Raw genomic sequence first — 14048 nt, 5'->3', positions numbered from 1 at the left:
AGGGAGAGAAAATCTGCAGAGAAAACAAAAGCAGGGTCACAATGTGTGCAAGTGTGAATGGTGGTGTAAATGGGGCTTGAGGTCAAAGGACCACTGGGGAGTGGGAGTGGTGAGGATGCAAAAATATTGAGGATTGTAGAAACACAGACAGCGGCTTTGGAATGAAGCAATGTCCTTCAACCGGAAAGTCCAACAGAAGTTTGCTGAGATTTATATATACATACCATTCTGTCTAGTCTGATCTACAGGCAAGCATCAGAGGTCAAGTGAGTGAAAAGACAATCATTTTGTAAGTAAATTTATGATGGCATTACTTCATAGGTGTATGTAGATTTGTTTTTGTCAACTCAGAAATCTCGAGACGTTTTTCAATAAGAGTTCTACTCAAGATGCAGTCTTCCTTCATAATAAATCCTTTATGAATGAAAAGATTGTGGTGCATAAGAGTGGCCTTACACTTCCAGATTATTGTTGTGTGTCATGAAATGTCTGCAGCAAGCAGCTGATTAAATAAAATGGCGAACCAAAATTTCAGTAGTATCTATCAAACCTCAGAACGGAACAACTTAAACGTCAATCCATCAAAAGCTCTGACAGTCAAGTGCCTTCATTTTAATACAGTCATGCCATCTAGTGGTTATCAGAAGAAATATAAAATACAAAGTAGTCAAAGACATGTAAGAAGGTTAATTAATTCATTTATTTTGTTGGAACTGTCTACACTGTAAATGAAGCCAATAGTATGAAAGTCATGTCCACTGCATTTGCCAGTCCATAATCATCTCTTCACTTTCTACTCCATATCAATATCATGGAGATCTTCTGGCTCCTCATTCTTCACCCAGGGCACAGGATGAGGCACATAGGGGTCATATGTCCAGCGAGGATACACTCTTATACAGGCTCATCAGCACCGTGTCCTGAGAACGCAGCTGATTGTCAAACACGCATTTCATGTGACCGTGTGTACCTGCGTAAAATGAGGAACAGAGAAAAATAAACATGAGTTTTAAACTCTGACCGTAAACTTCGAGCCACATTCATGTGACTGAAACTAATGTTAAGTTCTACAATTATGAATTGTGCTCTTTTCTTCTCACCCAATGCTTCCTTGATGTGTCCTCTCCGGCCCCACTTCGTGCGCAACTCTACTGGCTTAAACCACAGAATATCATCTGCAAGGGAAAAAAAAAAAAATTGCTAAAGTGATACTGTTGGTAACACAAAACTGCCCCCTGCTGCTCATGAGTTATTCCTGAGCTGCTAAAAGCATTTCACACAAGCAATGACCCTCCTACTCACCCCTGTTGAAAAACATGTAGCGGACAACAGCAGAACGAGGGTTAATCTTGAAGGGGTGTCCGCTCAACACGATCCTCTTCAGCACCACACGCTGAGGGTCACAGCTCAGGAGGCTGCCCGTGGCCACCAGGTCATGCATTCCTAAAGCAGGAAGAATCACAGTGACTCATTATAAACACGTTTAACAGTGAAGCGTGACCCTGGAGCTGTGTCACTTACCATTTGCCCTCTGTTTGAAAAGCAAGACTCCGGCAGTTGGAAAGGTGATTGGAGCGTAAATGGACACAACCGTAGGAGCATCAGCGCGTAGAAACCGCTCCATCTTATGCTTGTCGCCTGAAAAAAATTTTGAGTGGACTCGTAAATGCTTATTATGTAATGTTTCAAGTTTCCTTGTACATGTAACTTTGAACCTTTATAATAAATGCATTTGAAATACAATTCAATTCCAAAAACAGTTGGGATGCTGTGTAAAATATGAATAAAAATAATAATTTGCGAATCTCAAAAACCTGTTTTATTCACAACAAATCAGAGAAAACATTTAATATTTAAACTAAAGACAAGCACCAAAGAAAAAGTAAGGTTTGTTTGTTCATTGAGCTTTAACACCATGTTAGCATTAGGGCTATGTACATGGCAGACACTGGGTCATCATCAAATCCATTACACTTAAATTACTATATACGACATTTCAGCTTTACATGAGACAAAAAACTTAAAACACATTCAGGTGATACATGATGAAAGATCCCTTGTAAACATGTTTCTATATCAAATCGTTTTCTTGCAGTATCATAGAAGTTACAGTCCAACAAGACGTGTTTAATAGTCAAGGGAACTTGACGTGAGAGACATAAAGGAGGAGCTTCACCCATCAGTAGAAACCCAAAAGTATGCCTTGAATGGCCAAGTTGGAACCAAGTGTAGACAACTTGGTAATGCCTTGATTTGAAACTATAAAAAAAAAAAAACACTTCTTTTAGTACTAGCGGCTTATTGCATACAATTTACTACTTTTCAATAAGTCCGATTCTTTCTGCCATTTGTTTGTGATGTATAGGTTAATTAAAAGGTCTGAGGTCAAGAAGTGGTATTTCACAGTCTATTTTTCAGTTCATGTGTTTTCCTGAAAGCCAGATCTGCTTTCTCATTGACAGTCAAACCAAAGTGACTCAGAAACAAAATATAATAACGTTTTCCTTCTTTAAAGGGTCTAGTTTAGTTAAAATTTCAGCAATTTTAGGGTGGTCCCTCTACATTTTTAAAGGCTTGAAGACAAAACTGCGAGTCAGAGGCAATTGAAAAGTTCTGTTCTTGACTCGTCTCAATATTTTCCAATGCAAGTAGTAAAATAATGCCTGAGCCTTAGCTGTGAAGAGCTTTGGCCTGGAATTTGGCCTATATTGTTAATCTCCCATCATTGCTGCTGATGATACACTGTTAATAGTCTTTGATCCATCTCTAAATGCAGTTTTGTGTGGTGAAAATAAACTTCTCCGCTCCAAGTATTTCTGTTGATATTCATCTGGATGAGTTTCTGTACGAAAAAATAAGGAAGTTTTAAAAAAGCAAACCGTTCTAAAATTTCAGGGATAGGGTAATGTTAAGCACTATGTAACATTCCCTCTTCTTTTAATAACAGTCCGTATGGTACGTCTGGACACTGAGAAGACCAGTTGCTGGAGTTTTGGGAAAATAATATTTGTGTCTAAATATAAATAAATTATGGTATAAATAAACTGGATGGTCCTTCTCCTCTTTAGTCTGGAGGAAGTGGCATCTATGGTTTCCAAAAAGGAATTTCACATTTTGATTTGTCTGCCCATAGACCAGTTTTCCACTTTGCCTCAGTCCATTTTAAATGGAGCTTTGGCTCAGAGAAGACGATGGGGTTTCTAGATCATGTACGCATATGGAAACCTGTGTACACAGACAATAAAGGTGTTTCTAAGCCCATTAAGCAATATCCCTTAAATAATCATGCCTGTATATATTGCAGTGCCACCTGAGAGCCATATGATCACAGGCATCCAATAATGATTTTCACCCTTGCTCCTTGCACATAGAGATATCTTTTAATTGTCTAGGTTAATTGTCTTTTAATTGTCTTAATTATAAGTCTTCATAATTTGATGTTGAACATTATTCTAAAATTGTTCCACAATTTGTACACAGTGTGAGATCGGTGAGCCTCTGCCCACCTTTACTTCTGAGAGACTCTGCTTCTTCAAAATACCCTTTTGATACCCAATCATGTGACCTGCTGCCAGTCAACCTAATTCATTGCAGTATGTCCCTCCAGCTCTTTGTTTTTAGTAACACTTACTATTCCAGCCTTTGTTGCCCTGTCCTCACTGCTTTGAAATGTGTTGCAGCCATCAAATTCAAAATCACCCATTTTTTTATTTATCCCGACCAGAAAAAATTAATTCCTGAAATTGAATCTAAGGACACATTACATGCAAAAAGTCATGCAACCTTTCCAAAGCTCACATACATAAACAGGTAAGTAACTGAAACACCATACCAATTGTGTGCTGAGAGAAGATGGGAGAAGCTCGGAAGCGTCTGAAGCCACACTGGAACACCAGCTCCTCTTTGGATGCAATTGGCTCGGTGAAACTGGGCTGCCGTCTTACCAGCACATGCATCACTGACATCTAGAAATGGATCCTTCTTATTATTTAAACTTTTTTAATATAGCAAAGCAAACACACATTATACTCAACTTTCTGTTCTTGAAAAACTGAACAAGGGGAACTCGAAGATGGATAAATTGCATCTAGTTTTAAACAGTACTGTTAACAACATTCAAGCATCGTTTAAGAAATTCTGACTAAATTGACCAATGAGGTCACTGTTCAAAGGCTTTTGATTCACTGGACTGATGAAAGAAAGATGGTTGCATGTACCTTTTGTTCATGTGGGAGAAGGGAGACCAGCACCAGGGGTTTGCCTGCCTGAAAGTTCTCAATCACTGAGACGGGCACGTCCTCAATGTGCAGCGTCACGTACCAGCCAACCTGCACAATCACATGGCGTCAGGACAAGAACATGCATCTTGTGTGGTGCATTGCTAGGACATTTATCTCACTCTCTCTTACCATGGCCCCTTCCTCCTGAGAGGCTGCCTCGGCCAGGACGCGGCGACGTGTGCGCTCAAAGTTCTGGAACTGGAAGATGCGTGAGTAGTTGAGAGGCAGGTTCTCCATGGGGTCCCACGGAGATGAGCGGAAACTCTTCAGACCTCTGTACCTCTGAAATCTGGGACACATCCCCAAACAAACAATACTGTGAGTCTGACCTTCGCTCTTCACTAAAGGATCTGTGTAGGTGTTCAATTTCAAAGTGTGTCAGAGGGAGGAAAGATTATACATATGCACAATGTTATGTAGAGGTAGAGCAGCTGGATGTGGAGGAGCCAGTGATTTCTCAAAACCGAATTAAAATGTTTGTGAATTGCTCATATGGAAATGTGGCCATAATAATTTATATAATAAAAAAAATGAAACATGTATAAGGAGCCTTTATGAAGAATCTGACTGCTGAACATGTAATTAACATAAGTTACTCAAAATTTATTAAGATTGACATGTCAAGTATAAATAGCACTGGATGCGCTCTTTCATCCAATTGTTTGCTCAGCCTTTTGATTTTTTCATGAAGTATTATAGAGTTGTGTCACTAAGTGTGGGGGAAAAAACATACATGAAATATACAGAAAATCAGCAATTCCCGAACTTTTCCATACATCTCTGCCATTTTTACTTTGGTTTGGCCTACAAAACATTAACACACCATTTTGCTGACAAATTTATAAACTAGGTCCATTACATAAAAATCTTATGTCACTCACCTTGTCCTAGCAGGAACGTCCAATGGTGTGTCTACTTCATCAGGAAACATTTCGTGTGATCGAGCTTCACGATATTGCCTTAGCCCGTCTTCCTCCTCGGCCTTATCAATGTCTTCGTCGTACTTCTCCTCGGCTCCAACGCGGCCTGCAGAGCTTATTTCCTCCTCCTCTTCATCCTCATTATCACTTCCAATGTCATGAACATCCTCACTAACCTTAATGAAGAAACAATAAGCAAGTAGGAGTGGATGATGATTAAAAATAAATAAATAAATAAATAAATGTATGTCATAATATTTGCATTCACACTAGATATTAAAATTAGTTTGGGCTGTCGGCAGAATTCCACACGCAGGACATTAAAGCAATATAGAAAACTATTTGCCTAATGAATATATTGTTTCAGGGTATTACAAAAAGGAACAGGAGACAAAGCAAGTTATGTTGTAATATTTCAGAAAAATGTATCAAATATGAATTCAGATAATGTCCACATTGCTACAGAATTGTTAGACAAACTAAAAACACACATATGCACATTTTATCTGCACCTGAAAGAACTAAAAATACAAAGATTTCACTGCCAATTGTAATTCTCCTTTAAAAATCTTTTAGGTTTTATAAAAGGTTTAAAAATGGTCCGGAATTCTATTTTTTCTTTGATATCCATCACCAAACATACACGCCTTTGTCAAGAGCGAGCATGTGGTCGCTGAGATGGGAAAGGGGCAAGACATACTGCTGGGGCGAATCCACACCCTGGAGGGGTCAGGCTGCAGAACAATCACAGGTGCACTAATAAAAATAATCTCTACGAATCATCTGTGGTACCACTTCCCTCCTTGTTAACATCTTGCATTGTGAAGCCCTCTTTGGTGCACAACCAGACATCAAACACATGCTAATTGGGATTAAACGAAAATAAAGTCTCCATACATGAGGAGCTTCCCCCTGCTCCTTTCAAGCCTAGCTGGTATAAATAAATGGCCGCCTGCTCTGCGAGCCCCAACAGGAAGCCCTGTCCAAAGTGGAGGAAGTCAGGAGGCTTCTCTGGGGACAGGCCTGCCGCTCCAAACATTATTGTTGCGCTTTGCAGCCTGGCACTAAGACTAAGAAGCAGACACTGAGAAAACAAACAATGCCTCGCCACCATGCAGTGCACAAAGAACCAGTCACGTATGCACTGTTCCGCCAGCGGCATGCCTGCCCTCCTGCCCGCTCTTAGCCAATCAGCCACGCCTTCAGCCTTTACGTGCACGTGATACACATTGTCAGCCTGCACAGTTAGTATGTGGTAGCTTGACCTACTTTGTTCTCATTTCTCAATGTCTGCCTTCACTGACAGCTTAGACAAAACCATATAAAGCAAACAATAATGACATATACTAATGGCTTTCCGGGCAGTAAAATATAACTAGGACTGAAACGATTCCACGTGTAACTCGAGTAGTTATTAATTTTTTTGTAATTATTTTACACACCACACACTAAACTCTGCAGCGCTCTGGACAGGTAAACACTGAAGACGCTGCAGAATGAAAAATGGAGGAACGGGGAGAAAACATCAAGGGGCGAAGAGAAGATTTAGGACAAGGGAGGCGATGGAAAGTTTCCGAAGTTTGGGATCATTTCAAAGTAAAACAAAACAAAACAACAAAAAAAAAAAACACTATACAGTGCGTTTACCTTTTTTAAGTAATTTGAAATAGATTTTTATTGTATTTTTATTTTTATATATTTTTATATATTAGTATTTGACGTAATATGGCAATTCAATGCATTAAATGGAGTTAGTATATTCTTTTACATATATTCTTGTATGTAGGGCTGCAACTAACGATTATTTTGATAACCAATTAATCAGACAACCGAGACTCCAAAGCATGCTTTAATGAAATACTTCAAGTGACATTTAGATTTATGTTTATATAAATCACTATATTAAAACTTTCCCCGGAAAAGGAGGAAAGGAATAGGCCTGTTTAACCAGGTGTGTCTAGTGTAGGTGTCTGGGTACCTGAGACTCATTTTCAGCATCATCTTCCATCATCTCATCGTCGTCTTCATCGTCGCAGCTGTCCAGATCATCCTCCTCCTCCTCATCTTCATTCTCTTCCTCATCATCCACAATCCATGTGGCCTGATAGTCAGAAGTGCCCTTTGGCACCTTCATAACTCTTCGGCTCTTCCTGGCTTCTACACATCCAGGAAAAAAACACTCAATCTCAGCTCACACAAGAGTTACAATTCCCAAAATCAGTCTCAAGTTCCAAAAGTAACTATAATGTTAAAGTTAATTCCGACAAAGAATACAAGACAAGTGAAAAATGAAAACATCTGAGCTCAGTCTCAACATTCATTATTCAAATACAAAACGCAGTATCCAAACAAGCTTTTAAAAATACACATGATGTATGTAGCAGAACATAAGCAGTTCTCAGTTCTCAACTCTGCATCATTTAAGTGTGCTTTAGCAAATGTAATGCTTCTCTGTGCTGCTCAGTTATGTAAAATAATTTACCAGTTACTCCCACGTCAATTAAGATGAACAATATCTCTGTTATATGAATGTGCATTACTCTTTAAAAAGTACTACTGCCTTTTAATGAATGAATTTCCCCAAAGCATTATAGTGCGAGGAGAACTAAATTATAGTGCGAGATCGTCAACTGAAAAATAAACTTGTACGGTAAAATACTTGTAATTTGTAAGAGTTACTAAAAACTACTTAAAATAAGGAGCCAACTATCCTTATGCCCGGTTCCTACTTACTTCCTATTTCCTAGCTAACAAGTGTCTGCAGCAAAAGGCAGGAAGACACAACTTTACACTAATGTTAGTACAATTTATATCTGGTGTAAATTATAGATTCCTGTATTTCGTTTACCTTCAGCCTCCAGAAGCTCAGATTCAGTAGGCCAAGTCTGTTCTCCATCCATAGGATCAATCTCAGCTTCTGTTTGCAGACCCTCTCTTTGAGAGGGGTCAGACTTCATTAACACACGCACCTCTTCTCCAGCTCCATTCCCATCTCCAGCACCCCTGTCCTGTGTGGCACACAATAGACACACAAATGAAATCAACATTTACTAACAAAATAACAAAAGCAACATCATTCAGCATGTTCTGCATTAGCAATTTTAGTATTTTAAGCTTGGGCACTTAAATTATTTACTAGAACTTTAGAATAAAAATCTAAATAAAATAAATACAATCTATGGCTTTTTTATTATTAAATACGTCTTAAGCATCTGGTCAGTTTAAGCAGTTTTGGCTTTTTGCTTTGCATATTTTGATTTGATTACGTCAAAGAACTACTGCTAAATATGCACCGTCTCGTCCCAGATTTTACTCACCATCATCTCCACATCTTGTCCTTTGGCTGGTTTTACAGGCCGTTGTGAACCTGTGACAATTGGCATTGGGTCTGTGGGTGCATCTATCTGACTGAGCTGAAAGTCCCCATGGCCTGCAATATGTACGAGCCTGTTCACCTGGAGGGGGCTGCCTCGGATATATCCTGATACCCGCAGAGTGCCTAGTCCTGTAGGTGGCATTATTGTGCCTTCTTGCATATTGCTGGGAATGTAAGAGGCACGTTCAACTAGCATGTGTGAGCGTCTTGAACGAAAGGCCAGTCGCCTCTGTTTCTGTGCCCCCAGGTGGCGGAGCAGCAGCACTGCATCCTGATCTGTGTCCATGGGGAAGAGACGTGCATCTGGGAAACGAGCCTCTACCAAGCGTGACAGTGCACGACGAGATCCAGTCTGCTTCTTCACTGCCAGGTCAGCAAATCCAGGACACACCAAAGCTGAGCAAAAGAGACAGAGGTAATGGATTAGAAAACGCAAAAAGTCATTAACATGGAAATAATTTGTATAGAGGTGCAGATAGAAGACACTTATCAGTTTATATATACAGTATTTTATTTATTTTTAATTTTTTTGCCTAATTCCAACTTTTTTCTTGCAATTCCGACTTTAATTCTCGCAATTCTGACTTTTTTTTTTCCAGTCAGGCAGTGTCACCCACTCTGTAGTGCCAGACAGATTTACACATTGAAAATGAAATGGGCTACAATCAGAAGAATTGCATGGTATCAAAATAAGCCTCTGATCCCTGGAAAGAATTCTGTCTAACAATCAGCTCTGGAGGAGACTGAAGAAGACAGATAAAGCAGAGGAGCCTCATTCATACACCAACAGCTTCAAAGTTCAGGCAGACAACATGGTCACTGGTGGCACCAGAAATGTTGGATGTCACAATTGCGAGAAATACAACTTTTTTTTTTTTTAATGTGGAGGAAACCTATTCACAAGCATTCCATCTCCTGCTTCATATCTTACCATGACTTGGTAATCCTTGCGCAAAAAGACAAGAAAGACAGTAATCTCCATAACTGTCCCAACCCTCTGTGGACTCAAGCACAAACACTAAACTGTCTGCCACTTTGGCCACGTCTAAGAGCGAGTGTAGGTCAGCTGAAAACAAAAAGGACACCAATCACAAATAAAATACATAAATACACAAAATACATACAATAAAATACACAAAATACAAATAAATACATTTTAAAAATAATACAAATTTCCTGCCACTTCCAATTTTTTTTTTTTACATAGCCAAAGCCCAGATTTTTTAAATCTTTAAAGCTCCTAAAAAAATCAGCATGGTAATTCTACTATAACTCTAATATCATTGCTCACAATTACAATTGTAATACTGTAAAAACCAGAACACTATAAATACACCATTAAATAGAAAAATAAGAGAACTGGAACAGGGCTATGTTTACTACTGTGTAACAACATGTATTCTGTCTGTATACATTTGGGAATAGATAGGAAAGTTTTTGGGAATGTTGTCCCATATGTGTCTGATACAGGATTCTAGCTGCTCAACAGGCCTGTGTGTCCTTTGTTGTATTTTACTAGACTGAAGGCAGGTCAGTTTAGCACCAGGACTCCTCTACTATAAAGTCATGCTATTGTAATAGGTGCAATATGCAGTTAGCACTGTCTTGCTAAATATTTGCATGGTCTTCCTTGAAAAAGACATTTTCTGGATGGAAGCATTTGTTGCTCTACACCCCTTCAACATTGATGGAGCCGTTCTAAATGTGCAAGCTGCCCATCCCACAGGCTCTAACGCACTCCTATTCCATTAGAGATTAGTTGTTTGCAAAATGTTTATCCAACTGTTTTATTTTAATAACACTTACTTTTGCCAGATTTTTGTTGCCCTTTTTTGAGATGTGTTACAGCCATTGTATTCAGAATAACCCTTACCCTAACCCAAAGCCTTCTCTGCTGGCCTAAACACTATCAGAAAAACTGAACTACAATTTACAACCTTAATTCTAATATTTGTTCCATGGAATTGTATTAATTTCTTCCCAACAGTTTATTCAGAATAGCGTCAGCATTTATCCATCCTCCGATTGGTTGGTCAGAGGGAAACTGATAAAGTTTGACTGGCAAAACAGGTGTGTACCACTCAGCACAAATTATTACATCTGAGTTTGACTTTTTTATGCCTACGGGGAAGAGAAATTGATTTGGTCCAGGACATACTTAAAAATCCATTTTGAAGAAAAGCTAGACATCGTGAGGAGTGGTGGGTCAACCCAGAAGCTAACTAGCTTGTCTAAGCCTGGGAAAGGGTTTGTTCACCACTTCCAGACCAGTGAATACGAGAGGTACAACTGGCTTACAGCCTCTGAGGAGCTAAGGGGCACATTAGAAGTCTGCATTTATGGTGAGTAGGTTGGGTAAGTCGGGTAAATCCCCACTAAAGGCCCAGGTACCAAATGCATGGCCTGCCACTGTGTTTGTAATTTTATTTATATATATATATATATATATATATATATATATATATATACATATATATATATATATATATATATATATATATATATATATATATATATATATATATATATATATATATATATATATATATATATATATATATACACACACACACACACACACACACACACACACACACACACACACACTGTTTAAGGTAAGTTGACTTGTATGTAAAACTGAAACCATTAAATTCCTGATCCAATGCTTTAAAAATTAAATAAATCAGACTAACTTCAACCAAAGATTTGATTATTATGTAACCTATAATATAAAATTGGTTGTTTTTGCCTACAGAGCTTTTGCTTAACCAGGGTGCAGGTGTGTATCAATTTCCTCAGCATCTATCCTAGAAAATGTCCAAGTTGTAGAAAGTAAAAGAAAAGGTAAATCAACTTAAAAAAAGGTTTTGCACCCCTATGTGTAGCAAATCATCCTGCACAAGACATTTCAACTGACTACACAGTAAATACATTTGAATGATGACTTTTTCAAATATTCTGCAAAAGGTTGTGTGGTAGAGCTACCTGTATCAGGTCTGTAGAAAGTGAATCTCTGTTTAAAACGTGGCAGGACAAGGCCAAAGCTGTCCCGTTCCACAGTGACTCCTTGGTGTTCATGTAGCACTCCTCCAATTCCTTCTGCTTTCAAAAGCTTGGCCACTGCAGTGGTGTCCACCTGTGAATGCAGTCCAATCACAGCCACCAGGTGAGGTGGCCCATCTCTGCTGCCCAGGCGGCGCTTCTCCGACAGCACCTGACAACAAAAATAGAGTAAAGTTCACTTGATAATTCTCTTAATTTCTAAAACAATTTGAAATGTTGTGGGTGAAGCAGGATTTATATTAATTTCTTACTGAGTCCTTCTTGTTGCGACGAAGCTGATTGGCTTTGTGTCGCCTGTCAATCTTACTCAGCTCTCGCCGTTGTTTTTTGGTGAGTGTCACCACAGCAACTCTACCTAATGGACAAAACGATGAATTTCAGATCTGTTATGAGTTACTGTCATCCTGATTTACTGAAATTATGGTGGCAGAAATAACAATGTCTTCGGAAAGATAAAAGATCGTGTAAAGAAATGTTCGAACCGCGATATTTTCAATCACATTGTCAAATCACTCAACCCTAATATGCATTCGTTGCCTGCACACAGTTATCTAGCTCTTATCCTAATTGATAACCAAAGATGTGTGTATACTGTATAACGTTTTGTTATTTTTTTTTATATATAATTTTTTATTTAGTACTGTCACTCAGGGGAATATGATCAAGGGCCATTCCTGGGTCGGAGAAGTGAGTGAACTATGAACACGTGTTCAGGCTCTACAGCCATGTCGGGCACGGATAATGGCGGAAAGACACACTAGTAAAGATATTTTAAAAAATGACAAGGCTTACCCTTGTTTTCACGCCCGATCTCTCCCTTCGTTCGATGCTTTCCATGCTTGTGCTGCTTATTTTTCTGCTTGTAAACGCCAGGGCGATGAGCCTCTTGCTGCTCTTTACCAGCAGCCATTTTCCCTCATGCCGCAAATGTAAACTTTAAATTACGTCATATTCCTGCGACGACTAAACAGCGTGAAGTGGAGAAGCCTGACATCTACTGATCAGTACATTTCTTTATTGATTAAAGAGTCATAGTTTCTATTTATTTATTTGTAAAATGTTATGAAATCATACATGAGAGGAACCATGGCAAATTTAATTTTAATATAATGTTTATAATTGATTTTTAACACATGGCCCTTTATAGTAGAAAGTTTGACCACCTCTGGTATACATAAATGAAGTGGCCTTCTATTTGACCAGTAACTATTATTATTAGTAGTAGTAGTATTTTTTTTTAATCAATATCACAATATTCATGAAATGAGCATGTTAAGGTAAAAAAATGCAAAATAAACATACAAGCAAAAACAAATACAAATAAATAACATCATTAATTTGCACTTGTGTATTTTTCCTTAGCTGGAAAGGTGATTGGACAAACAGATTCGAAAGCTGCACATTTGAAGTAGATGGCAACAGTAATCATTCTCTGTTTGGGGTTTTGCACAGGAAATGCCAGCAGACAGAGATATGCCACAAGGAAGTGAACAGGATACAGGCATTATGTTGGTGGTAGCTCAATGGTTGAGACATTGGACATTGGATAAGAAGGTCACAAGTTAAAATCCCACCACCACCAAGCTGCCACTGCTGGGCCCTTGAGCAAGACCCTTAACCCTCAGTTGTAAGTTTTTCTGGATAAGAGCATATGCCATAAATGTATGTTTTTAGTAAATATCAGCAGTTTCTTTCTCAGTAATTGTCTTGAGTGCTTCTCGTATCAGTCTCACCAGAGAATTATAAAAATAGCATAAATGTCTTGAATGTGCTGTGTATAATAAGTATAATATATATATATATATATATATATATATATATATATATATATATATATATATATATATATATATATATATATATACACACATTTTGGTGGCTCAATAATAAAAACATCCTTGTGTAACCGTAAATGTGGTTTGTTTTCTTGCAGCAGAATATGTTAACTTCTCTGGCAGATGTGGATAAGAATTATTTATAAGAATAACATGTATAGCACCTGCATATTTAGTAAAGACTGTAATTTTATTCATGTATGTCAACCTTTTGAATAGGAGACATTTGTCTGGCTAGTAATAGTTAAATGAGGTCAGACTTGCATTCATAAATGGCTTTATGGGCCCTGTTATATTACACCACTGTGGCTCTTGAATGAAAACAAAAGGATTGAATGTGGTCCTTAAAACGCCATTCAGAAAACGCAGTGTGTGGAGCTGCAGTGCCTGCTGTTCGCCTGGATACAGAGAGCAGAAATCCTGCTTTCCCATTGGCTGTGACAGACGGCTGCTCGGGGACCAATCCCCAGCTTCTGCTCGGTGAAATGTCCATCAATTGGCTGTTGGTCTCAAACCCGATGACAGCGCGGTGATGCTGTTTACTTCTTACCTCTTGGTGATGTTATACCTCATA

The 14048-nt window shown here is 38.5% G+C and overlaps 1 protein-coding gene across 1 annotated transcript; it reads right to left on the bottom strand.

Annotated features, from left to right (window-relative positions):
* Window positions 1-681: 681 nt before the first annotated feature.
* Window positions 682-12584, bottom strand: tsr1 (TSR1 ribosome maturation factor). Its single transcript, XM_046863719.1, is given in 16 exon segments — window positions 682-896; window positions 898-970; window positions 1101-1175; window positions 1303-1443; window positions 1522-1638; window positions 3833-3965; window positions 4218-4328; window positions 4410-4569; window positions 5162-5376; window positions 7179-7357; window positions 8049-8208; window positions 8518-8972; window positions 9508-9642; window positions 11562-11790; window positions 11891-11994; window positions 12432-12584. Coding segments are annotated over 16 exon segments (2508 nt in total). The 5' UTR covers window positions 12550-12584; the 3' UTR covers window positions 682-793.
* Window positions 12585-14048: the final 1464 nt, after the last annotated feature.

This window comes from Silurus meridionalis, chromosome 12, assembly GCF_014805685.1.
Source record: "Silurus meridionalis isolate SWU-2019-XX chromosome 12, ASM1480568v1, whole genome shotgun sequence".
NCBI lineage: Eukaryota > Metazoa > Chordata > Actinopteri > Siluriformes > Siluridae > Silurus > Silurus meridionalis.
The sequence above is the reverse complement of the archived record's forward strand: the minus strand, read 5'-3'. Positions and strand labels throughout refer to the sequence as shown.